This window comes from Lygodium microphyllum, chromosome 27, assembly GCF_053477565.2.
Source record: "Lygodium microphyllum isolate KBCC chromosome 27, Lygodium_microphyllum_v1.1.10, whole genome shotgun sequence".
NCBI lineage: Eukaryota > Viridiplantae > Streptophyta > Polypodiopsida > Schizaeales > Lygodiaceae > Lygodium > Lygodium microphyllum.
In genome coordinates, this window is record NC_141161.1 from 101,712,435 (window position 1) to 101,736,889 (window position 24,455).

Consider the following 24,455-nt stretch of genomic DNA (forward strand, 5'->3'; position numbering starts at 1 on the left):
TTACTACTTTAATAAGCAGGACAGGCAAGATCAAGACTACCATTCCAGAAGATCTCGTCGCCATTCTCACAGATATGGTAAATCACATAAATCTTCTCACAGAAATTCTTCTCACAAGGCTTCTCATCATACTTCTTAAGAACAGAAAAAGGATTTTGAAGTGCTATTTATGTGGAAGTTCTCATTTGGCAAACAATTGCTCGAAGAAGAAGAAACAGCAAACTAATGTAGCTAAGGTGAACCTTCATTATCTGAGTGAAGATTCATCCTCAGCTAGTGACTATTCATATTCTGACTATGATTCTCCTAGTTCTAATGAGTCAGAAAGTGATACTTCCTGGACCCTGGTACACTGTTGGATCAACTTCTGTGTCAGTCTGATACAGAACCACTGACTACTGCTTCAGAGTCAGAAAATAGTAAGTCTGAATTAGACCAGTTACACACTGAATCTAGTCTTGGCAATTCAGACTCCGATGCTTCAGAAGACTCAGATGATCATTCAATACATTCTAATACCTTTGTGCCTGTCAATGCCCATGCTGTCCACTTCTCTGGATGCAAAGATAAAATTTTCCTTGGGGCTACATCTACATCTACTGGTGGTGGGTCTTCTTCTCGAAGACATAAAGGCAAGCAAAAGCAATCAGCATCTGATGATGATGATTCATCTACTGACACAGGCTCATGAGACAAGAAGGCTAAGGATAAAGTGCGCCAAGACCTACCCAAGCTAGGTACGCTGAGTCCAGAAACTAAAGGAAAAGCAAATATGTTTATTTCCCATAATCTAGATCAAATACATCATCCAAGGACAGCTACTCAACTACTTAAATCACTTTCTACAACGTCCCAATCTACTCAAAGAGAAGGAACAGAAATGTTACAAGCATTTGCTGAAATGCAACAGGAATTGCACTCTTTGTGTAAAGTCTTCAAAAGACTCCTCAGGGGACAAAGACAGCTTGCGCAGTGAACAACAACTATTCTCACAAAACTTCAAGGTGGTCCTATTCCCATGATTGGTGTACAACTCCAAAATATGCCTCAAATTTCCTTGTATGTAGATGCCCTTTTAGACACTGGTTCTAGTCTCACCATCGTCCTGTATGAGCTTTTTCCTCCAAATTGTATAAAAGTAACCACTTCTATCATAGTAGAATTGTCTAACAATAAAAAGATTACTCTCATTCATGTAACACAAGCATATCTGCATCTGGGACATATCAAAGCTCCTATTACCTTAGAGCCTTGGGTGAAGGTGAAGCTTCAGTAGACACTATGGGCTCCCAAGATGAAGTTTGAGACATAATGAGATAGATGTGTGTCGTTTGTGCAAACCTAGCTTCTCATGATAGTCATGTAGGAGACTCTTCAAAAGAGCACCGGCTTAGATACTATGTGACGATGCATTAGGTTTTCTAGAGAAAACATAGAGTGTATGGACATGACTCACATGTAATGAACAAATATAAGAACATAAATGAAGAAGAAGCATGAAGAATATGTGGATGTTGGTGATGAGCGAATGATGAATGAAAGGAAGAGATACAATGGGTACTTAAGGAGCGGAGACAATTCAATAGCCATTGCCTCTCGTGGGAGTAGGTTGAGGGAGAGTGTTGTCACCTAAGAGTGAATCCCGAGTGCAAACCACAAATGTCAATGAAGAAGTATATCAAGGAGCTAAAGAAAGGCCAAAAATACGAAAACGCAGCAGCCCACAATCGATGAGGGTTGTTTTGTTGAAGCACACAATAATAGGAACTTTGCATAGTAGCCCACAGTTGAGAAGGGCTCTTCATTGAAGCACACAACAATAGGAACTCCACTGTCACGAGGATGTGAATTTTGATGCTTTTCTTAGCATTTGATTAAAAGTTAATGAAATGTGCAAATGTGACTTGCACCGACTTGCATGTGAAGTGTAGGTTAGTTATTTCACAATGTAGGACCTAGGACCCCGAAATGTTAGTAAGTGTCAAAGGTAAAAGTTGTAGCAAGTTATATTGAACAAGTACTAGGTGGTACCTGGTGTCAAAATTTGGCCTAGACCATTTAGTTAGCTCTAAGTGTTAGTAGTGGCGCTAGAGAATTGGCATTAATTAATTAATTAATGCCAGTTCGAGGGCTAATGGTGCTCAAAATCACTTGGATGATCAATTGGCTTAGCCAACTTAATTGTTGGCCAATCAAACTATGTTTTTTTGCACCATAATTAATTATTAATAATTTGTCATGAGGACGTGAAATTTTGATGCTTTGCTTAGCATTTGATTAAAAGTAATCAAATGTGCAAATGTGACTTGCGCATGTGAAGTGTAGGTCATTTCATAATGTGGACCTAGGACCGTGAAATATAGAGTGAGTATCAAAGGTAAAAATTGTAGCAAGTTATACTGGATAGATACTAGGTCTAGACTATTTAATTAGCTCTAAGTGCTAGTAATGACATTAGAGAATTGGCATTAATTAATTAATTAATGCCAATCCAGGGCTAATGAGTGTTTAGGATCACTTGGGTGATAAATTAGTCTAGCGAGTTTAATTATTGGTTAGTCAGATTATTTTTAAAAGCCAAAATAATAAGTATATATTTTTTCAAAATTATTATATTTTTAAGCCATAAGTAAGTATTAAATTCATATTTAGATTATTAACATTGGAATCCTGGAATTAATAATCCTGGAAATCAATTTAATATATACTTATGGCTTAGAAAAATAATTTGGCTGGCCAACAATTAAATTGGGTAGGCCAATTTATCACCTAGATGATCTTGAGCATCTGGCTCCAGCTGGTGGGTGGGTGGCAGCAGGCTGAGCAGGAGTCATAGCCAACAGGGAGCGATTAGCCACATGAAGAGGTATAGATGATGATGCAAGGAAGTTTGCACTGATGGGAGTGAAGTTGAACATGCAGCATGGAAGGGATAGTGATATTGAGTCCCCCTTTTATAGAACATTTTGAGCCAATTGACCTACTGCCAAGAGTGGGCTTTGGAGTATAGTCTAAAATGGAATATTTGCTTTTAGCAGCTGATTGTAGAGCCAGAAAAAACCAGAAAAAAATAATAATCTGAAAGGCAATTTTAAGTAGCTTGACACATGGTGGCTACCAAAGATATCAAGCCATCTTTGCAGCAACTTAGCTTCAGTTTCCATACAAGTGATGAAACGTTCCAACACACGCAGAAATTAAGCTTTTCAGATGTAGGGTTTACAGGTTTGATTTTTTAAGGTTTTGGACCTGCAGTAGAGAGCAAAGTCAGAGAAGTAAAGAGAAGGTGGAGTAACACTGAGAGCTTCAATTTTGACACAATTAGATTTGAGATTTGACCAATCTAGCTTGGATTCTTTGTGATGGAACTGCTTGCAGCTGAGAGAAACTCCGTAGATGAATAATCAAATGGATAGTCAAAAAACAACAATTACATGACCTTTCACTCCCTAGGAGAGGTGCCAAGTTAGCCAGCCACGTCTCTTCATCACCCTTGTATGTACTTAACAGAGTACAACCTGGCTCATTAGGAGAACATTGGGAAAGGTTGTGGGGACTTGAGAGATTCAGTGAGGATGAAAAGATGCTCCTTGCTTGACAGTTTACATCAATGATATCTCTTTCACCTAAGAGGATATGGGCACATTGGCATCACAAACAACAGAAGTGGCTTGCCCACTTTCATTCTGCTCCCTTGCTGACCATGGCCTGATTTGTCTTTAAATGGTAGTTACTGATTAATGTGTGCTATGAGCACCAAGCCTTACATATAGTTCCTTTGCTATCCTTTTGGGGCATTGTGTAGCCATTGGGTTTCTATTTGTACTAATGGAATTTTTAAAATATTAGTAAATGTTTAGATTATGTAAACAGCTCCTGCAAAGAAAACAAAAGCTTCTAGCTCCCAGTGGGCATGACAAAGGGTCTTCTTGACAGTGACTATTTCTATTCAATGCAAAGTATTGGTTATAAGAGTAGATGATGGAAATACTCATCTTCAATGATTGTTGAAAAAGTAATAACAAGAAGCTTGTATAGTTAGCTAGCATTTAAAATAACATTCTACATTGGCAGGTTCAAGCGTTTAGTGATGCTTTGAGTTGCTTCTGCTGCAGCTATTTTAGATAAGAGTGAAGTTGCTTGGTATGGAGATTTGCTGATTGCTTGCTGTTCTGCAGCTACTAATGACTGCTATTGCAGTATTCAAAGTGGATGATTTGGGTCGAAGGCCACTTTTAATTGCAGGCGTCAGTGGCTTGGTAAATGATCTATTCTTCCTTCTTTCTAGTTCTCATTGCAAAAATCACAGATTAGCCTTGACCTTCTCTTTTTGGGAAGACTTCTTCTGTAAAGTCCTCCTTATCCTTAACCATAATAGTATTCACTCATTGTAGGTTTTATCCCTTTTTCTGCTTGCGGCATATTATTCTGTTGGCCAAGGATATCCACTTTTGGCTGTGGGTTCTCTGCTTCTCTATGTTGGCTGCTATCAGGTGAGTCTTCAAATTTCTCCAGAGGGTATAAGAGTTTCTAACATTTTCTTGTATAATGGGTATATGTAGCTTATGGGGCTTAGACACTATTCAGGGTCAACCTGCTGCCCATTATGATTTTCATTTGGCTTGCCTTCTCTCTGTTCTTTGTGGAGGAGAACTGTTCAAGTACAGGCTTTTTCATTTGTGAGATAATTTGGTGCAGTCCCACACAGAGAGTATGATAGCAATGCAGTTTCTGTTTGGTAGTTGAGACCGCATGGAATGCAACTTCTTTGATGTGGCAAGAAGTATTTATGTCTTACAAACAAAGTTGGCTTTGCCACTGGCACAAGTGGGTTGATGACACCAGAGTCGTCTATCTTGAACTGCACGCAATGAGGCCATTGGACTACAATGCACCTGAGTTTTCATTTTTACTTTTTCACAGAGTAGTTGAATGACTCGGATATTTCTTGACATGACAGTTTTGCCCTCATATTGAAATGTAGAAATATCTGAATCAGTTGATCCTTAACTTCCAACATGTCTTTTTGTGTTGGGCTCCTCCATCATAATTCTGCGGCCCTTGATGCAAATAAATTGAGTGGCCCAATATTTCTACACCCAACTCTGTGATATTCCTCCGTATAGTTAGTGCACTCATCAAATCTCACATCAGCTTATTACCTACCTGTTATCAGCTGGTATTTTTTTGTGCACTGCTCATGAAAGACATTTCTACTTGCATGCACAAAGTGGCCATTTTAGAAATTAGGGTTTTGCAAATTTAAGTGACAAGATTGTGACAATTTGCATCAAAAAGGAATAATTGACAAGTAGCTCATCTCCCTGGTATCTTGGAAAACAAGAAGAGTGGTCTTCCATCTGTCGTTCCAACCTTATCTATGGTTTGATCTGAAGTCAGAACTTATTACCTTATCGTTTCATTTGGGAGAAGTTCTCTTGCTACAAGTTTTTGGGCTGCAGCTCATTAAATTTTTTGCTTGTTGTTATTGGAGTTCCGGTTTCTGTGAGAATCCAGTTTTATATTCAAGGGAAAGTAGCTATAGAAGGCTGTTTTGTGTTGCTCTACTGACTCCCATCATGGTTTGGTGCCCCTGCTGCTCAACACTTTCAGTCAGAAATAAGTAAGTTGTAAGTAGTAAACTGTCAAAATGGCTCAAGATTTCTGTCCATTCCAAGGAACCTTTGATGAAGATGCTAGTAATTTATTGAACAACTGGAAATTACTTGTCTCATAAGAACAGGCAGGATCCTGACTTCATGCTTAGGATCTTTTTTTATTGTGTGAAGCTAGGAAATGGTTGCAAGGCCATTTGACTGCCCAGCAGAGGCAAGAGCCAGCTCCAGAGGTGACATATGAATGTGCAAAAGGTAGCTTTTTGCAGCATTACAGGAAAGTGGAAGATCCGGATGAGTTGTGGCATGAGCTTTTAGATCTTATGCAACATAATTCCTTACAGGATTATATTCATCCCTAGAGCTTGGCACCAATTCAACTAAGGAAAAAGGGAAGCAAAGAATGGATGAAGCCCATTCAACTGTGTCACCTATTCACCTAGAAGAACCAGAGGTAATGCTAGTCAAAAGGGCTAGGGAGAGAAGTGGTAGAAATGGACCAAGTCTAGCAAAAAAAGGAAAACAATTGGAGGACCCGTCTACTAGTAAAAAGAAAGGGAAATATCAAAAACATTACTAGGCTAAAGATTTATTTTTGGGGGATGGCTAACTTTATAGCTTACAAAGTGATCTTATTAGCCGGAAGGTTGACATTACTTATGGAAGGGAAACAACCAGAGGACCCGTCCACTAGTATAAAGAAAGGGAAACCTCGAGAACATTACAAGGCTAAAGATTTATCTTTGGGGATGGCTTACTAAATTATCACTTACAAAGTGATCTTATTAGCCAGAGGGTTGATATTACTTATGGTCAACTGATGGAGCTTTGTCCTCATTTATGGAGCAATTGGAAGAGACTTGTCAATCTTCCCAGAGAAAAGAAATGAAGAGGTACTATTAAGCTATATTCTATTGTAGACTTACCAAACATTTGCCTTGTCATAGATGCTTGGCATAAGGGGAAGTTTATTGGTGAAGCTTATATAGATGGAGGAGCTCAAGCTTGTGTTATAACTCAAGTGTGCATGGAGAGATTGGGACTTGAGTCGAATAAATACAAAATTCATCCAGCTAACTATTCCAAAGTAAAATGTCTAGGTGTTCTAGAGCAATTGAAGTAAGGGTCTTTGATGTGAGTACCAAAGTAGATTGTCATGTGTGCCACTTGGGTCGGGTGCTTCTCTGCATATTCTTGGTAGACCTTGGTTAAGAGAAGTTAGAGCTGTACAAGATTGGGATAAGGGAATAATTACCCTCATGGATATGAGGGGAATATTAAGTATACTTTTGTTGGATGAGGATGAGGTAAAGAATGTTGGGCAACTTGAAGTAACAGAAAAAAGAACTACGAAAGAAATTGAGTCCTTTATGCAGCCAAACTATGTTTTAAAAATGTAACATGCTAACTTGTCTTTTGCTGAGCAGGAAAGTTTTTCAAGGATATTAGCTAAGTATTCTAGGCTATTCATCACTTCATACAAAGAAATCCATGGTTTCCAAGGTGGAGACCTTTGAATTGATCTAAAGGAAGAAGCTCGACTAGTTTTTTAGAAGTTGCGTTCTCTAAGTATGGAGTAGCAGATGCATTGAGGGAAGAAATTGAAAAATTACTCTTAATTATCCCAACTGCTTTCACCCCAAAGTAGCTGGGGGATCAAGCAAAGGGTTCTCGTCGGCTGCATAGTGATCTACCAAGAGTACAGAGGCAATTGTTATCTTACCAAGGAAGCCCAAAAGGTCACCCCAGAGATGCCAAGGCATTTAACAAAGGGTGCTTGTTAGCTGCCTAGTAGCCTACTAGGACTTGCAATTGTAGATGGAACAGATGGTCAAATCCAATACATCAAAAAATAAACAAGCTAGCCCCACCGCCCATAGATGTTAGTGAAGAAGGAAAAATATGGGGTGTATCTGTGTACAATTGCCATAGAGATTTGCCAGGGGAGACTGCCATGTGAGTGCATAGATGCATGTTTACAAGAATAGAATGCCAATGCATTAAGTAATGCAAAAGGCAATGCAATAGGCCATGCTCATGTAAAATGCTATGCAATGGGGCCACTTGGACAGTGCTCTCACAGGGGAATTATTTACTTGCCCAAGTGCCCTTTTACAATCATGATCATCATGATGATATGGATAATGATACAAAGTACAATAAGAATGTCTTTGTGGTAGTAACCAAAACCTTGTAAACACCAAGAGAAGAAGACCACCCCCTTCCATCAGCAAATGGTGGAAGGAGAAGTAAGCACCACCTCTATCCCTAATATTGATGTTAAGGTGGGTAAGGAGAAGCACTCAAAGAAGAAGAGAGAGAGATGCATGTCGAGCAGAAGACCTGTGAAATTGACCTCCAAGGTTGCCTCAAGGAAGGCAAGAACTCGGCTTAGAAGGAGATGACTCCATGTTAGTCCAAAGCATGGAATCCCATCAAGGAAGGGCAACAAAGATAATGAGCGTTGAACAATCCAAGTCTTCACTTTGATCAACCGATCCATCATATAGGGATTAGTGCCAACTTGAAAAGACAAGTTAGAAGCAAAAAATACCATATAAGACCATAAAACTCATAGACCTCAAATTCAATGAAAAGTGCTTGTGAGTGCAATTTGTTGTGTTTTGAGATGGTCCCTTTGGAGGTGGAAGGCGTGGTAGGTCTTTGGTCAGTGTCACCAACATTTGAACCGGTAGTAGGATCCATGATCTGTTGGATTGAAGGATCTCTAGGGAAAGTGTGCTCTATGTCTTCTAGTTGTGCACTCGATGTAGAGGGCAACTCAAAGAGGAGGAGACTCATCAAGTCTATCCTCAAGGGAGACAAGGAGTCCATGAGGAGTTAAGTCCAAAATAGCGGCATCAGTAGACGGTAGACCAATCAGATAACCCCTTGGTTGTAGTAGGGGTGTACGGTCTTGCCGTCATAGAAGTAGAAACTTGTGTATCTTGCATCGGATTGGAGGTATTAGGTGGGAAGAATGAAACATACTTTGGATCTCTTTCTCCAATAGGGGGGACCCATCCCTAATGGAGGCTCCAATGATTCTGCAACATCTTCACATTCATCAATAACATCTAAAGGGAAAAGGTCATGTTTATCTACAATGGATTGATGGGTCCAATACATGAGAACCAAGCCATACTTAGCTCGTGAAATCTCAAAGGGTCTATAGACTCCATGATAGTCAAATGTCTCTCTAGCATTGTTGGAACCTTGTTGGGCAAGTTGTGAAGCCAACTCCTTCTTAGTTCTTGGCATAGGATGTACTAGAAACTGAAGTGTTGTGGAAGTGTTCAAAGTCATCTTCCCTTTGACAATTCTTGTTTTTGATGGACGAGCTTTCCAATTAAAGGCCTAGCCTTCAAAGAGTATCTTGCTCTCTTACCATGTAAAGAAATACTCATCGATAGGTAACAAACACAATTGTACAATGAAGTACAAACTGATAAAAGAACTCGGTAGGGTTAGGGCAACTCAGAGATAATGAACACTGAAGATAAATGAATGAATAATGAATAAATACAATGCTCAATCCATCAAATAGAATTGGGGGTAGAGAGCATGAGTTGAAGATTGTGTTGTACTCTGATGGATCCCGAAATGCAGTAGACAGCCTCTGAATGTGTTTAGCAGTAGAAAATGTAGATCTAGAAAGATTAGAACAGTAGGCTGGAATTAGTGAAGATGATGCAGGCGACAGCAGCTGGAGTGAACGCAGCAGATATGCTGACATGGCAGGCTGTACGGCAGGTAAGATCAGCAAACATAGGTTTTTGGCTGATGTGGACAGCTAGGCGACAGCTGCAGTAGATTAAACACAGGCTGAAATAGGTGGAACAGCAGTAAACACAGCCTGCAAAGTGTGCTGAGCAGGGTAGACTGGTTGACGAAGGTGTGCAGAGGCAAAATCCAGCTCCCTAGTGAAGGAAGAAGGCTGATCAGCAATTGCCAGCAGTAGAAGGGTGTCAAGAAGCAGGCACCAACTATAGACAGCAGTTCGAATTGAGATATGCTCTGTATATGGGGTGTGGACAGCTCAGACAAGGCCACCAACAAACTACAAAACAAGGTAGGGCTAAGTGGTGGGCATGCTATCTATTTATAGATGAGTTCATCCTCCCAAATTAGGGTTTGGATTATGAGAGACACTCTCTCTAAGAATGCATTTCTTTTAAATGAAAGTTTGGTAATTTGAGTTTTGGGGTTGTAATAAAGAGCTAATCAGTTTATAATGCATTTTTAGCTCACTAGAAAGCTCATTGAGTACCTCTATGATACAATTGGCGTAAAACATAGACATACTACCCCACACTACTCCCAATGGATAGTACCTTCCAAACTAAATTTTAGTTGAGATGGTAGGGGCCATTTTAGGTACACTAGAAGTTTGCAAATGGAACACATTGATTGATGGTACGCTTCACAAAAGGAGAGTAAATGGCTATGGACTGAAGAAGTATTTTGCCTCAAACTTAATGGCCTTGGTGCAAGGCACGTATGAGATCCAAGGTGCAAATGATGCATACAAGCACTCAGAAGGTGGATGCTGCTGAGCATAGTTATGCTCTAGCAGTTAGTGGGGAGGGGTAAACATGATGGGCTTATTTTGCTAGCGTGAGAATAGTTTTCGTAAATGTTGTACTATATGGTGTTTCACTAATGTTAGTCATATAGCTAGTTAGGAAGAACACAGCTAGGAATTGCAAATATCCTTAAAAGACTTTTTAAAAATTGGAATTGGTGTTTGTGTGTCAACTGGCTTGGTACAATTTGAATTCTCAAGTAAGCCTCGGAAATGATGATAGTGCATGTTTAGTTCCATCTTGGGAAAATTGATGCATCAAGGTCTTCAAGGAGCTTGGAAGGGTATTCATGGAAGAAATTGCAAGGGGTGTTTACTTCAGAAAAATTCTAGTGCATGGTTTAACCCTTACGGCATGTTCGTGTATCTTTATAACATGCAGCTATAGGAATTGGTGCAATAGTGACAAAAGTCTATTGTCAGAAGCCTTGATGATGATGTTTTGAGGGAACTTCTTGAGATATGCAAGTAGGAGTCATAGAAACGTCTTTGTGATCTTTCAATGAGTTAGCTTTATGGCATATGAATGGGGGTTATGTGGTAGGGAAAAAATAAATATTAAAAGATCCTTATAAGGCTAATAGGTGGAAAAACTAATCGATTGGTTGTCTCTATTTAATGTGAGTAATAATGTTTGAAGCTTGCGCCCGATCCTAACCCTCACGGCAGCCTAGAGTGGCAAGTTTGATGCATTGATTAGCCTGAGCCTGAAATAGTAGATTGTGGTGGAGCTATGGGAGCTTGACAAGTATTATACGAGTTGGCAATGGGTATGTAACCCACATAGGCATCAACGTGATCGATAGGCGCACAAGCTTGAGCAAATCAATTGAACAGAACTGAGAATTATGATAGGCACATGCTTGAATTTTTGGAGGGAGAGCCTCTATGATGGACACGACTGCTATCCTTGCTTCCTTCTTTTCCCACATCACAACTTAACTAATGGCATGATCACCTTGTAAACTATTTACCCTTCTCTTATACCTTCATCATCATTCAAAGTTTGAAGACTTACGGAGATAGGAGCTCCATGCATAATGGAGGATTGAAGCTGTTGAAGTTCAAGAAGAAAGGCCCTTTTGCAAAGAAGATTATCAAGATTCTGACAAGACTTGTTGATGTTCCATTCTCTTTCAATTTTGAAACTTTATAAAGATAGACTATGGTTTTTACACGAGCTCTGAATTTGCATCTGTGATTGTCAATCATAAATCTTGCTAACTCTTGGTGTTGAGCCAGGAAGAACTATGGGCAGCTTGATGCTAGGTGGGGATTCCCTATGGTATGGCTGCTCAAGGGTATGTGCAAGGTACATTGTGGACAGGTGGATTGCTCCATAGGGAAGCACCATAGGTACTCTCATAGGGTAGTTATAAGGTCTTGGAGTTCCCAGCAATGCAGAACCTGTTGGCATTCCATGTTTTCTTGCTGTTCATCTCTTGGTTGTGAGCTTTCTAACAGAGTTTGATGGAAAAGGATGAGTTCTGACAGCTTTCATACATCTGCATCACACTTTCCAGCCTTATCACTAGCCTACAACTGTGTTCACATTGTGTAGTGGCTGCATTTTTCACGGTATGCCGTGTGGCAGGCAGGCAGCAGCATTACAGGCTGGTCTGACAGCATTTCGCATCATTATTTGATGGTTGGCCTGATTTGTAGCATCTCACCTCCACTTACAGCAGGTTGGCCAGTTTTGGCAATCTTCAGCTATATGTAGCTGCCTTCTTTAGCCCGCTAAAATAGCTAGATTTCTATGCCTCCACTCTCTTATTGTTAGCTTGCTAGTGTGGTCACATTGTGTTGTGGCCGCATTTCACATTTTATGTCATGTGGCTGGTAGGTGGCAGCATTACAGGCCGGTGGACAGCATTTCACATCATTCTTTAATGGTCAGCCTGTTTTGCAGTATTTCACCTCCACTTTCATCAGGTTGGCCAGTTTTGGCATTCTTCAACTATATATAGCTGTGCCTTTCAGCCTGCTCAAACAACCAGATTCTGTGCCTCCACTCTCTTATTCTCAACCTGCTATTCTCAGCATTCTACTGCCTCATTCCGGCACCCTTATTGATGCAGACTGACAACATGCAGCAGCTATTTGTTGCAATCTTTTATTCAGCTTTCATTTTCTAGTCAGTGCAGTTTCGTTCCCTCTTTCTTTTTGTTCACCGTGTCTCTCTCTTCCTTTCTCTCTTTGGTTCATGATCTTCTTCTGTTGTGCGCTCTTACATGGTGTTGTTGCCAAACAAGAGGTTTGGAGCAGCCCTTGAAGAGGCAGTTTCACTGATTTCTGTAATGACACCAGATTTTCTGCGTTTATTGCCCCATGAGGTCATTCTATTGTTGGGTGACATTGAAATGCAAGGTTTCTGGCAGATTTCATCATCTCCATTCCCAAGGACTCTTCTACAGCAGGCTGCCCTCTTTTCTCAGCCTTTCTGGCAGGCCTCTCCACCTTTGGAGTCCTAGTCATCCAAATGCAGCAGTCTTTGGTGTTTTTCTTGTGTTTTTGCAGATACTTGAAGAACAATGGTGGACTGGTATGATTGACAAGATCGGGATTGGGTGGATTGTTAGTATGATAGAGACCTTAGACCTTGAGGACGGATGTAGCAACAACCAGAATTGTAAAGACCAGTGTTATGATTGCCAAGCTCGAGAGGATCGATATAATGATCGTCACGACTGAAAATTGTTGTGAAGATTGAAGAGATTAGAGACCATATGAGACTAATATATATGGGTGTTATTTTGTGAAATAAGTTGAATTTCAAATCACTTACTTTCTTTAACCACTTATGTGATGGATATGGGAGCATTGATGCAAATTGTGCTTCAGACCAATTTTGGGCTCCATCCCAACCACCTTCACTTTGCTAGAGCCGGGTCTTTCCTCTTCGTGAGTTGCCATGACTCTGTCCTTGTGCATGCATGGAGAATTTGCTCCTTGGCAATGGGTGGACTTGGCTTGCTTCCCTATACTAGGTCCACACCTTCGCTCATCGCAAGACTCTTGAAATGTGCCTATGTTTGCTTTCGGTTGTTCACTCAACTATGGAGGACCACATCAACAAGATGGAGGGAATTCAAGATTAGTCACCATCCCTCGGAAGGAAGGTCTCTTTGGAGGACATGTTTCGGAGTCTATTCTCACATATTTCATCCCCCAAATGTGATGTCTTCTATACCAGTCTCCCTAGCTCCAGAGAATAGGACACGAGATGGGACACCATGATATGGGAAGAGTTTGTGTGTATGATCTTGGAGCAGCCTGTGAGGTATAAGGAGACAAGGACAGCCAATTGCTCTATTGTGGTTGGTATGTGTGGCAACTAAAAGCAGAAGAAAGGTAGGATAGTAAAGGAAGAGCAGGAAAAGGAGAAGGACAATAAGTCCAAGGGTCACCCATAGGAAAAACATTGGAAGAAAAAATCCCATCTTTAGCGTGGCGCAAAGAATGGAGCGAAGGATTCCAAAGCTATACTAGCCATGAGAACTGAGTCAATCTTTGTGCATCTCTATGGTGTGGATGACACTACCCTTGCTTCATTAGAGAGGCCTTGGCTTGAGGATAGCGGAGCGTCTTTGGATATGATCCATACTCATTAGTGCTTGTTTGAGGTGTGGGCACTATCCCACTTTTTCCTAATTGAAAGGGCTCATCAACTGAAGTCCTTGAGGTCCTTGACTTGGGCTTCAATATTCTATTCGTACAAGGCCTTATTGAGATGGGATCCCTTGTGGTTTTTACCTGGAGGTTATTATAGTGGAGGATACCACACTTTCAGAGTTGTTCTATGGTTTGGGACACAGGAGGGTGGGCTCTACAAGCTCATAGCCCTTGTTGTTGTCTCTTCTTGAGCACTTGGGCTGTTATGGCATGTCCCCCTTTATGGTCACCTTAATCTCGGCTTGATTTGATGCTCTTCTTGGAAGGGATTGGTTGAGGGTTTGCTTGATTTTTCTTTTAAACTTCATTCTCTAAACCCTAATTGTTTTAGTGGCAAACAACACTGTGAGCCTATGCCTAAGGCATCTACTTAGAGGGCATTTGCTCCTTTGGAGTTGGTACAAAAAATTTTTTGTTGCCCCATGCATAGGCTTTCTTAGGGAAAGCCAAAGATCTCGTGCTGGTGGTTGATGACTTCTCCACATACGTATGGGCCTTTTTTTGGAGCTGAAATCAAAAGACTTATTTGATTTTGTGAGTGAAGGACCTTTGTTGAAAAGCAATTTGTCTTCAAGGTTTGAGGAGTTCAAGCCAATCTTTGAGGAGAGTTTGCCTCTAAAGAGTTTGAAAGATTTTGTAGAGAGCATGGCATTTGGATGGAGTTTGCTACTACCAAATTAACTGTCAGAGAATGGTATTGTTGAGTGATTTAAAAAAAACTCCTGCCATCATGTTGCGTCGCTGCCCCCCCGTCTCCGATTGAACTGCTTGCCATCGCCAGTCTCACCACCCCCTCGGCCCCCTGCTCGACAAACATTCCCCCCCTCCCTGCGCTGTGCCCTTGCATTGAGGCCCGGCCAGGTGCTTACACTACTGTTTTGAAAACAACAATTTTCCCTCCCCCACCTCCTTGCCATCTTCCCCCCCCCCCAAAAAAACCACCTCCAATTGCTCCCTCCCCCTGCAACAACTCCCCCCTAGTAGCACAGCAGCGTGATAGGTAGGTTCCGAGCAGGGACGCGCAATGGAAACCCTTGGTCAAACGCCAGTGGATTCTGCGAGTGCCCCCCCAGTCAAACACCTTGTGCATCATCCTCTCTGAGGAACAACTCTTAGCCGTCCATGCCACAGAGCTGGAGTTGAAAGAAACAATGATCTTTGGTCAGGTCGTTGGACACTCCCCATCGAGGGCCCAACTGCGGGATTGGCTCCACAGATCGTGGAGGCATTCCTCATGGGCCAAGGGATCTTCATGGTTCGACTCACCTCTGTGGATGCAGCTCGTGAGTTAGTGGAGAGCTCGCCCTATGTCTCCATGAAGGGGGCCATTCACATGGTTCCCTGGTATAGCGGGTTCACAATGGAGACATTTGCGCTCCACAAGAGATTTCTTAGACATCCAATCACCTTACTTTTCCCCGGACTGGTGGTAGAGTACTGCCAGTTAGTGGACTTTGGACAGTTCTTCGGGACAGTTCTTCTTACCTCCTTCGCGGATGCAATGACAGTTGCAAGAGCCCCAAAGGTACAAGTGGCAGTGAAAGACACAAAGAGTATACTCGAGTTTCTAGAGATTGAGGCAAGAGGTCACTCCTTTAGGTAGCAGGTCATTGTGACTAGGCAACTAGGGCAGTGTCTGCACTGCCATGACTTTGGGTATCAGGCAGCAGTCTGCATGCGTTTCGGAGCCAAGGCGACTCCACCGATAGGCCCACAGGTGGACACTGACGGCTTCATACGGGTCCAGAGACGACAAAGAGGGAGACGGTAGGGGGAGCCTCCGCCAGTTCCTCAGACACAGCCTCGTCAGCAGGGATCAGGAGGGTGAGCGATGCCTCCCCGGCAGAGCACTCCGTAGCCCCCATGCCCGCCCCACCCGGCAGGACCACAGTCCCCCCACATCCACCACCTGTGCCATAGACTACCTCACCTGAGATCCCACAGCCCCCCCCCTTCCAGGGCCACTATCCCTTCCCCACACTCGCCACGCGCCTCGGACCACCCCACCATCCCTCGATCCTCTTCTTACCCACCACCTCCCCTGTCGAGCACCCCCCTTGATCCGCATCCGGTACAGGTGATCCCTCCCAGACCCAGCCCCCCGCCCCCCCTCGCATAGGAGGTGATGGGCCACATGCCCACATCCTCCTTGCACCAATAGTCCTGTCCCCCCCCCCCCCTTCCCTCCCCCCCCCCCCCCCCCCCCCACACACACACACACACAACCACTAGCTCATCTGCCTCGGCCGCCCGTCACACCTTTCCAAGAGAGGCGTAGGTGTTACCACAGGAGTTTTTCTGTAGTGGCCCGTGGTCTTACCTAAGAGTTGCGGAGCGTGGAGAGTTTCCACTACCTCTAGAGGTGGGGATCTTTGTGGTGTGTAAGTCAAGAAGGGGCAAGGTCCATCTACTAGCACCACCGGATGGACCAAACTACGTCTTTTTCTTTGAGTCCTCTCAATCAGGGGATTGGATGATGACACAGATAGAGGAGGAGGTGAAGAGTTAGGTAGTGGACCACATCTCCTAGTGGATGGAAGAAGGACTAGCTTTGTTTGCACAGTAGTGGCCAGGTTGCATGATGGACATTAATTGGTAGGCTAGTGCTGAGGTCCCACACTAGAGCATTATCTTTCGTGCCCCTCCACAGCGGAGAGCTTCGATGGATGTGATTGAGTGGCCCCTGGCATAGGCAGCCCGTTTCTACTAGTATATAGAGTCACGACTCTCAGCATGGCTGATAGATGCTTTGGTAGTACCACTTGGAGCATCTATCACCCCCATGGTTCGAGGGCCACCAAGGGGAACTGGAGTTCGCTGTCTAGGCCGGCGGCAAAGCGTACTTGTATACCCCACAGTTCTTCATCCTCATCAGTAGCTTCCACACCGAAGAGATACCTGTTCGGTCAGTCACAGGTTTCCCCATGAGCCTGCACCTAGCATCCTGGAATGTGAATAGTCTCCACTATAGTGGGGCACGTGGCTCCAGGAAGTTGATTGTTCGGTAGGAGTTGCAGCCGGCCCTAGCGGGATGGATAGACATTCTGCTTCTACAGGAGCACAAGCTCACCCCCGCCCAGGCCCATCGGGTAGGGAAGGTTCTCCCAGGCAGGTCATACACCTACAAGGAATACGCCATCGGTGCTCACGGCAGGAGTGGAGGCGTATGCACCTCTATTGGCTTGAGCCTTACCGCCTGCGTACGGGAACATGGGGTGATTGTGGCAGGGAGGGTTCTATGGGTCAGGTTGGATATTGGGGAATCGTGCATCGGAGTCCTTAATATCTATGCTCCCATTGAGGTCAGGGCATGCAACAAGTTCTGGGTGGAGATTGTAGCAGGACTCCTAGAGGTGGACTCCTGGATTGTTGGAGGAGATTTCAACAACCTGGAGGCCTTAGAGGACCAGCACGGTAGAGGTAGAAACTACTAGGGCATGGCTGGGGAGGAGTAGGAAGCATGGGAGGTCTTCCTACTGGTAGTAGGAGCTCGCGATGCTTGGAGGGACCCAGCATTCCACAGGAGGGAAAGGTTGTTGAACTTCTCATGGGGATATAGGCGGCTAGGCGGAGTGTTGCTAGAGCGGTTGAATAGGTTCTATGTGGGAGTGTGGGGATGCTCTCACGGAGGTCAGATAGGGCAGTTGGTTGGCACCACTCTATTCGATCACTGCTCGATCCTCCTGACACTTGATCCCCCAGCATTCTCCCTAGATATACGATCCTGTCGGATCCCTGACTCGATCTACAGGAGAGAGAAGGTGAAGAAGCAGATTGAGTAGATTTGGACGAGGGAGTGGAGTGGGAGGGACCAGATCGCAGAGGAGGTTGCAGATGTCCTAGCCGCGTCGAGCAGTATCTACCAGGAGGCAGTTCTACAGGCCAGGCAACAGTGCTGGGAGGAGGAGAGAGCACTTTGGCGGGACCTAGCAACTACGCAGAGATTACTACAGGAGACACAAGGGGATCCCATCCTCCACGCACAGGAGATGCGCGCACAAGTAGCCATCACCGGCCTAGAAGACAGGGGGATACGATGTGCAAGGAGTTCTTTCAGGCACACCAGCCCCACACCTCAGGAGAGCAGATACGCAGCCTTCGAGATCAGTATGGGAGGATTCGCTCTAGCTCAGACGAGATGATGGGGATTGCCACCGACTATTATAGACGCCTTTTCCAGCAAGAGACAGCCTCAGCCAGAGAACAGCGTTGCAGACAGCAGGTCTGGGATCACATATCGTCGCGAGGAGATGGGACGTTCCCTCCTAGCTCCCTTCACAGAGAAGGAACTAGAAGAGGCTTTCCACACACATGACGGGCAGAAATGTCCGAGAGAGGATGGCCTCTCTAAGGCCTTCTTCACTACGTACTGGAGGTGGTGAAGGACCCCCTATTGATGGCCTTCCAGGAGATTCTCACCTCAGGATAGATGCCAGGGAGTCTTTTGGCAGGCCTTATCAATCTTCTCCCCAAAGGGGGAGACCGGTTGGAGCTTTCCTAGTGGAGGCCGATCACCTTATTGTCAGTGGCTTATAAGGCACTGGCAAAGATGATTGGTAGGCGACTATGCTCCGTGCTTCCAGACATCATTCATGACACCCAGACAGGCTTTGTCCAGAATAGGAGCATCCTAGATAATATATTCACCTTCTTTGAGGCGACAGAGTGGGCTCAGCATAGTGGGCAGATATTGGCCATACTACTCTTGGACTTTGAGAAAGCTTATGGCAGGGTGGACTGGGATTTCCTAGAGGCATAGTTACCAGGAAGGGGGAATGGGAACGGGACCCCCTAGAACGGGGGGAACGCCCAAAGGGGGGGGGTGTGTGTGTGTGATATATATATATCTATATCTAGATATAGATAACACACACACACACACACACACACACACACACACACACACACACACATATATATATATATATATATATATATATATAGAGAGAGAGAGAGAGAGAGAGAGAGAGAGAGAGAGAGAGAGAGAGAGTATATATTAACGTCTCTAAAAGGCAAATGTGGCCTATGAGACCAAGGCAATACATACAATGATGGTGTGTTTCTCATTTGGAACGAGAAAAAGATGAAAAACATGCTTATAAGACTGAAAAAGAATGAAATAGTGTCCTATAAAAGGGAAACATGTCAGTGATCTGAAAGTGAGAGTAGAGGAAGGAAAACTCTCCATCAATGATATGTCTGTTCTCTAGGGAGGTGTATCTCTGCATGGCTGAGGCGTCTCGGCATCTGTCTCCTGTGGCGCTCAATGATGGCTTTAATTTGTCTGTGGTGTGGATGTCTAGGCCTTCGTCTGGGTGGATGTGGGCGCCTAGACCGGCTAAGTGCCATTGCTCTATCCAAAGGGACACCTACAGAAGATGAGGTCCAATGATGATGTACTCCTGTAGGCTGTGTGGCAGTAGTAGTGGTATCTGCCATACTCTGTCGTGTATCAGTGAAAAAGTTAGTGACTGCTCTCTGTCTATGTGAGCCGAGCTGTGGGGGCCTCCTACTCCGTAGAATTGTTGCTCTGTGCCTCTAGAGCTCCAAGAGGAAAAATCCCAAGCATCTCTGATCCTCAAACTGCATGATCCGTCTCAGGGGTCCAAAACCCTCTCAAAAGAGACAGTGGTATCTACCTCATATGTCATAATATACAGTGCATCGGCAGATGTAGTGTTCCTCTGTCTCTGGCTCTTTGTCGCATAGTGGGCATATGCGTTCTTCTGTCTGTATACCCTTCCATCTACCTGTCTCAATCCTCAGGTGGTGGGATAAGGTGCGGATCTGACCAATAACTGTGCGTAGTCCATGAGGCAGCTGTGTGTCCATGTAATTGGGTCGGGTGATGAAACCATCCTCAGATACCTGAAGGAAGTGGGTCTGGTAGTGTGCCATCCTCGTGCCATGGGGGGAGGGGGGTCGGATCCAGGTCTTCTCCGTATCTAACTTCAGTATGTCTGCTCTGATCACATGGTTTAGCTTTGATCGGCTTAGGTCAAGTGTAGGGCAATCCAGGCTATAGTCAAAGGGGGGTAGTCTGTCAATCTACAGGCCATGTAGACTCATCCATGTACTCATCTGAGCATACCAACAGTGTCTGTCAACGTCTGTTGCTAGTTGTCTAGAAGAGGCCAGGGCTAGCCATGGGTATCTATCTTGGGGGAGCTCCCATAGTCTATGTATGAAAGTCACTGCCTGGACCAAGGCCTCAGCCACCATGGGTGATGCTCCCAACTCAGCTCTGATAATCTCATGTGGGGTCGAGCTCTTCGCTCGTATCATGCGTGAGATCATCATGACCAGTGGTCTTTCCATATGCTCCCATCCGTCATAGTATTCCTTCTCTGGTCCATCATGGTCTCCCAAAGGCTGTCTCCTCGTGTGAAAGAGACTCGGACCCCAAATAGCTGCCCCATATAGGAGTGTGGGTGTAACCAAGGTGTCAAAAAGTCACAGTTTGGTGCGCGGCTCATGAAATTGTATGTGAGCACATTGCCTCTCCAATGCACCTAAGGCTGCATATGCTTTTGCCAAACGAGCCTCTGATGTCTCTCTCCAAGAGAACTGTGGTCCCTTCAATGTGACCCCCATATAGACATACTACCTAACCATCTCCACTGGCTCTCCATCAAAAGTAAACTGGTGCTCAGCTCTTGTCACCCAAGCAGCTGAAGTGTTAAATACCATAACTTTAGTTTTCCCAAGGTTCACCTTAAGATCTCTATCTCTGCAAAAAGCTGATAATGCATCCAAGTGTCTATTTAGTCCCTCAGGTGAGTCAGATATAAGTACAATATCATCGGCATAAAGCAGTGATGGTATCAGCACTCCAGCTAGGCTGGCTCCGGCCCCACCAGTCCTATCCACATATTCTGAAATTTTATCTATATACAGCCCAAATAGTGTCGGTGAAAGTGGACAGCCTTGTTTCACCCCAATGGTGCTATTGACTGTATCTGAGATGCCCTCAGGTGTTCGTACTCTGCCTGTCACTATCTCATACAAGGCATAGATACTCCACTGTATCTCTACGGGCACATCAATGTTTTGCATTCTTCTCATGAGTCTAGCACGTGGCACTGTGTCAAAGGCCTTGCGAAAGTCCACAAAACAGCAATAGATCTTTTTCTTGAATGCCTTGCCTTTTTCGATGATTGCCCTCAATGTAAAGATATGGTCTAGAGTTGTATATCCCCTCCTGAAGCCAGCCTGGCCTTTTGACCTCAGGCCATGCATCTTGGCCTATTCACTCAATGCTTGTTCCACGATAGAGCCATATATCTTGGCCAGCATGTGCCCAATCATTATAGTTCGGTAGTTACTAGGTAGCGCGGGGTCTCCACTCTTAAAGAGCGGCACAATAATATGGTCTGACCAACAGGTTGGAAATCCCTCACAAACTGCCCTATTAAAGATGTAAGCCAGCGTTGGTTCCAGAATATCACAGGCATGCGTGAAGTGTTCAGCCACTAAACCCTCATGATCTTGGGCTCTTCCATTTTTTAGTTTCCAAATGGCCTTCCTCACTTTTTTTTCTGTGAAAAATCTGCAATTTGTTAGTCTTGAGGTTGAGGGGAGTAGCATAGGCTCTTGGCGAGGAATATCATAGAGTGTGCAAGCATATCCATGCCAATCATCCGGTCTAGTAATTTGTGCATCTTTTTCCATGCTCTCTTGCTGTTCTGCCCCAAGAGAGAGAGAGATCAACGTCTAAATAAGGCCAATGTGGCCTATGAGACAAAATCCAGAGTACATCCATGTCTAATGTCATCTCATCAGTAAGGTAAAGATAACATTACAAATAAGTAAGTGGGTGGCCTATGAAACAATACCGAAAATAACTATATGATGGGACTATACTAGGGTTGAACCATGTGTAGTGTTATTCCATCGATAGAAAAGAAAAGGAAAGGAAAGGAGAACCAGATCTGATAGAACCATGTACAAAAGTGTGGTGGGGACTATGGGCTGTAGTGTTAGCCAGTCATTTCCTGGACAGTCAGTGCCACATCAGCACAGTACGGTAGAGGAGGTGCCACGTCATTATTGCCACGTCAGCATTGTAGTCGGACTGCACAGTCGGCCAGTTTTCTGCTGTCGGCTGCATTTAATGCAGCCGATCTGATGCTGTTTTTTTATTATTTCTTGGCTATTTATAGCCGGTTCCTGTGGCACACTTTATTCTTCACTCTTTAGTGATTTCAGATTCTGATCTTGAAGATCTGTTGGCTGAGACAGACTGTGCTCGGGCTAACGGAGATCAAGGTCATCAAGTCGGAGACATACACAGATATTTCCTCTGTCCCCCTGTGTATTTCTGCACTCTTATACAGCATACTTCACCGCAGATTTTCTGCGTTTACACTGTCTCCTTTTCTCTCTCTCTCTCGCTCCTCTCTGTGTTCACTCTCTCTCAGTCTTTGTCCTACGCTTCCGCATCGCTGCACTCTGACATGGTATCAGAGTAGTGAAGATCGACTGACTGAGTGTTGAATCTATCTGAAGAGGAGATTTCATTACGACACGAGGCTGCGTTTCCAGGTTTCGAGCACTAGCAGGAGGGCTGCGCATCGGATCAAGGCTCGAGCGAGTGTGGGCGTGCGGGAAAGGAGTCTAATCGGTGAATTTGCTGCAGGTTATTGCTGTTCGAAAGGGAGAAGGGCTGCGTTTAAGGCCTTCCATTGCAGATTTTACCTTTTCATTGCCTCCGGTGGGTGAAGAAGGTTTGGGCAGTAGAGGAATTAGTCCTAGAAGACTGCGTTTTCACAATAAGAGGGGGCTGCTTTTGCGTTTGTGCAGGTATTGCAGGTTAACATGTTTTCAGAGATTGATTTGGAGTTCCAAGTGATCATGTACAGGAAGGTGCCTATCCTACTGGCTCTTCCAACGGATCAAAAGCTTGATGGTGACAACTACCGCATCTGGCGGGTGATGATGTTGGCCATTTTAGAGTCTTTTGATTTGGCAGAACTGGTGATGGGAGGAGATTAATAGGCCCTCAGTGAGGGATGAGTCCAAACTCTCTTCCAATGCTCGTGCAGAGTTGACCAAGGCCCAGTCTCATTGGGACAAACTGAATGCCAGGATTCGATCTTTTCTGTTTCTCTCTTGCACCACAGCCGTGATGGCTCACATCGAGCACTTGACGGTGGCTCGTGAGATATGGTTGGAGCTCGACCAGATGTACAACCGGATGACCCTGATGAAGAGGGTTTCTTTGGAGGTGTAGATACGGACTTTGTCCGTGAATAAGTCTTCTTCGCTTCAGGAACACATCAACAAGCTTCGGCAGCTTCAGATGCAGGTTCAAAATTCGGGGAAGCCTATTTCCCTCGAAGACATGGCGATCACTTTACTATCCTTGTTGCTGCCACAATTCGGTACTTTTTATTCCGCTCTTATTGCTTCAGGGCGGGAGTTGACTCTTCGTTGGGAAGAGTTGGTTCCTATGGTCTTGGACCAGGAGGAACAATTGAAGGGACAGAATGCTTCCAAATCGGAGGCATTGGTTGGTCAAGCCTCTCAGAAGAAGGGGAAGGACCAAAAGAAGAAGGAGGACAACAAATCCAAGAAGGACAAGGAGAAGGAATCAACTTGCTATATTTGTGAAAAGACCGGTCATTGGAAGAAGGATTGCCCCGACAAAGACAAGAAGAATACCAAGAAGAAGGACACAAAGGACTCTGGAGCGGTGGCTGCACCCTCATCAGTTGCGTTTCTTCACTTAGCAGCCATTGAGGACTCTACACTGACAGCTTCTGATGCTGCGATGTCAGCTCCCCAGGCTCGAGAGTGGATTGTGGACAGTGGTGCCTCACGGCACATGACTCCTTCTTCCGTTGGTGTTACCCATTTGCGACCTTCGCGTGGGCAGATTCTCATTGGAGACAGCTATTCTGTGTCGATTGTTGCGCGGGGTGAGATGTAGCTTATTCTATATGGACGTGGTGGTACCCACACCTCTGAGGTGTTGCATGTGCTAGGATTGGGGTATCATTTACTTTCGGGTCATAAGATTTGTGCTCTTGGCCTCTTGGTGGAGTTTGACAATGATACTGCTCGAGTCTTTGATTATGTATCGATGAAGGTTCTCTCTGCAAGGTATGAGGAGAATGGAGTCTACAAATTGAAGTCTTCTTTAGCTCTTACTTCTCTTCTTCTTACTTTTCAGACACAGTCCGAGCTATGGCATGCCCGGTTTGGCCACCTAAACTACGAGTATCTTTGGAAGGCGTCGCTAGGGTCGTTTGTCTGAGGCTTGCTGGACATAGTGGTGAGCCATCAGCCATGTGTCTCCTGCATTCATGGGAAACTGCATCGGGATGCGATTCCCAACAAAGCTTCTAGGCGGTCTACTACACCCATGGAGCTTGTATCTACGGACCTTTGCGGCCCGATGAGGACCGAGTCCCTGAAGGGGAGCTTGTACTTCATGTTGATCGTAGATGACTATAGTAGGATGACTTAGGCCTATTTCTTGACTTTGAAGTCGGAGGCTTTCTCTCATTTCAAGGATTGGCTTCTTTTTGAGGAGAATCGTTTTGGCCGGCAACTGAAGACCTTGCGTTCAGAGAAGG

The 24,455-nt window shown here is 44.5% G+C and overlaps 1 protein-coding gene across 1 annotated transcript in view; it reads left to right on the forward strand.

Moving 5' to 3' along the window:
• The window catches only part of LOC148012661 (D-xylose-proton symporter-like 2), an 84,044-nt gene that overhangs the window by 26,015 nt on the left and 33,574 nt on the right, over positions 1 to 24,455 (forward strand). Inside the window, exons 10-11 of the mRNA XM_087668697.1 lie at positions 4,179 to 4,259; positions 4,395 to 4,493. Of these exons, the coding sequence (XP_087524823.1) occupies positions 4,179 to 4,259; positions 4,395 to 4,493 (180 nt within the window). The remainder of the gene's footprint in view (positions 1 to 4,178; positions 4,260 to 4,394; positions 4,494 to 24,455) is intronic.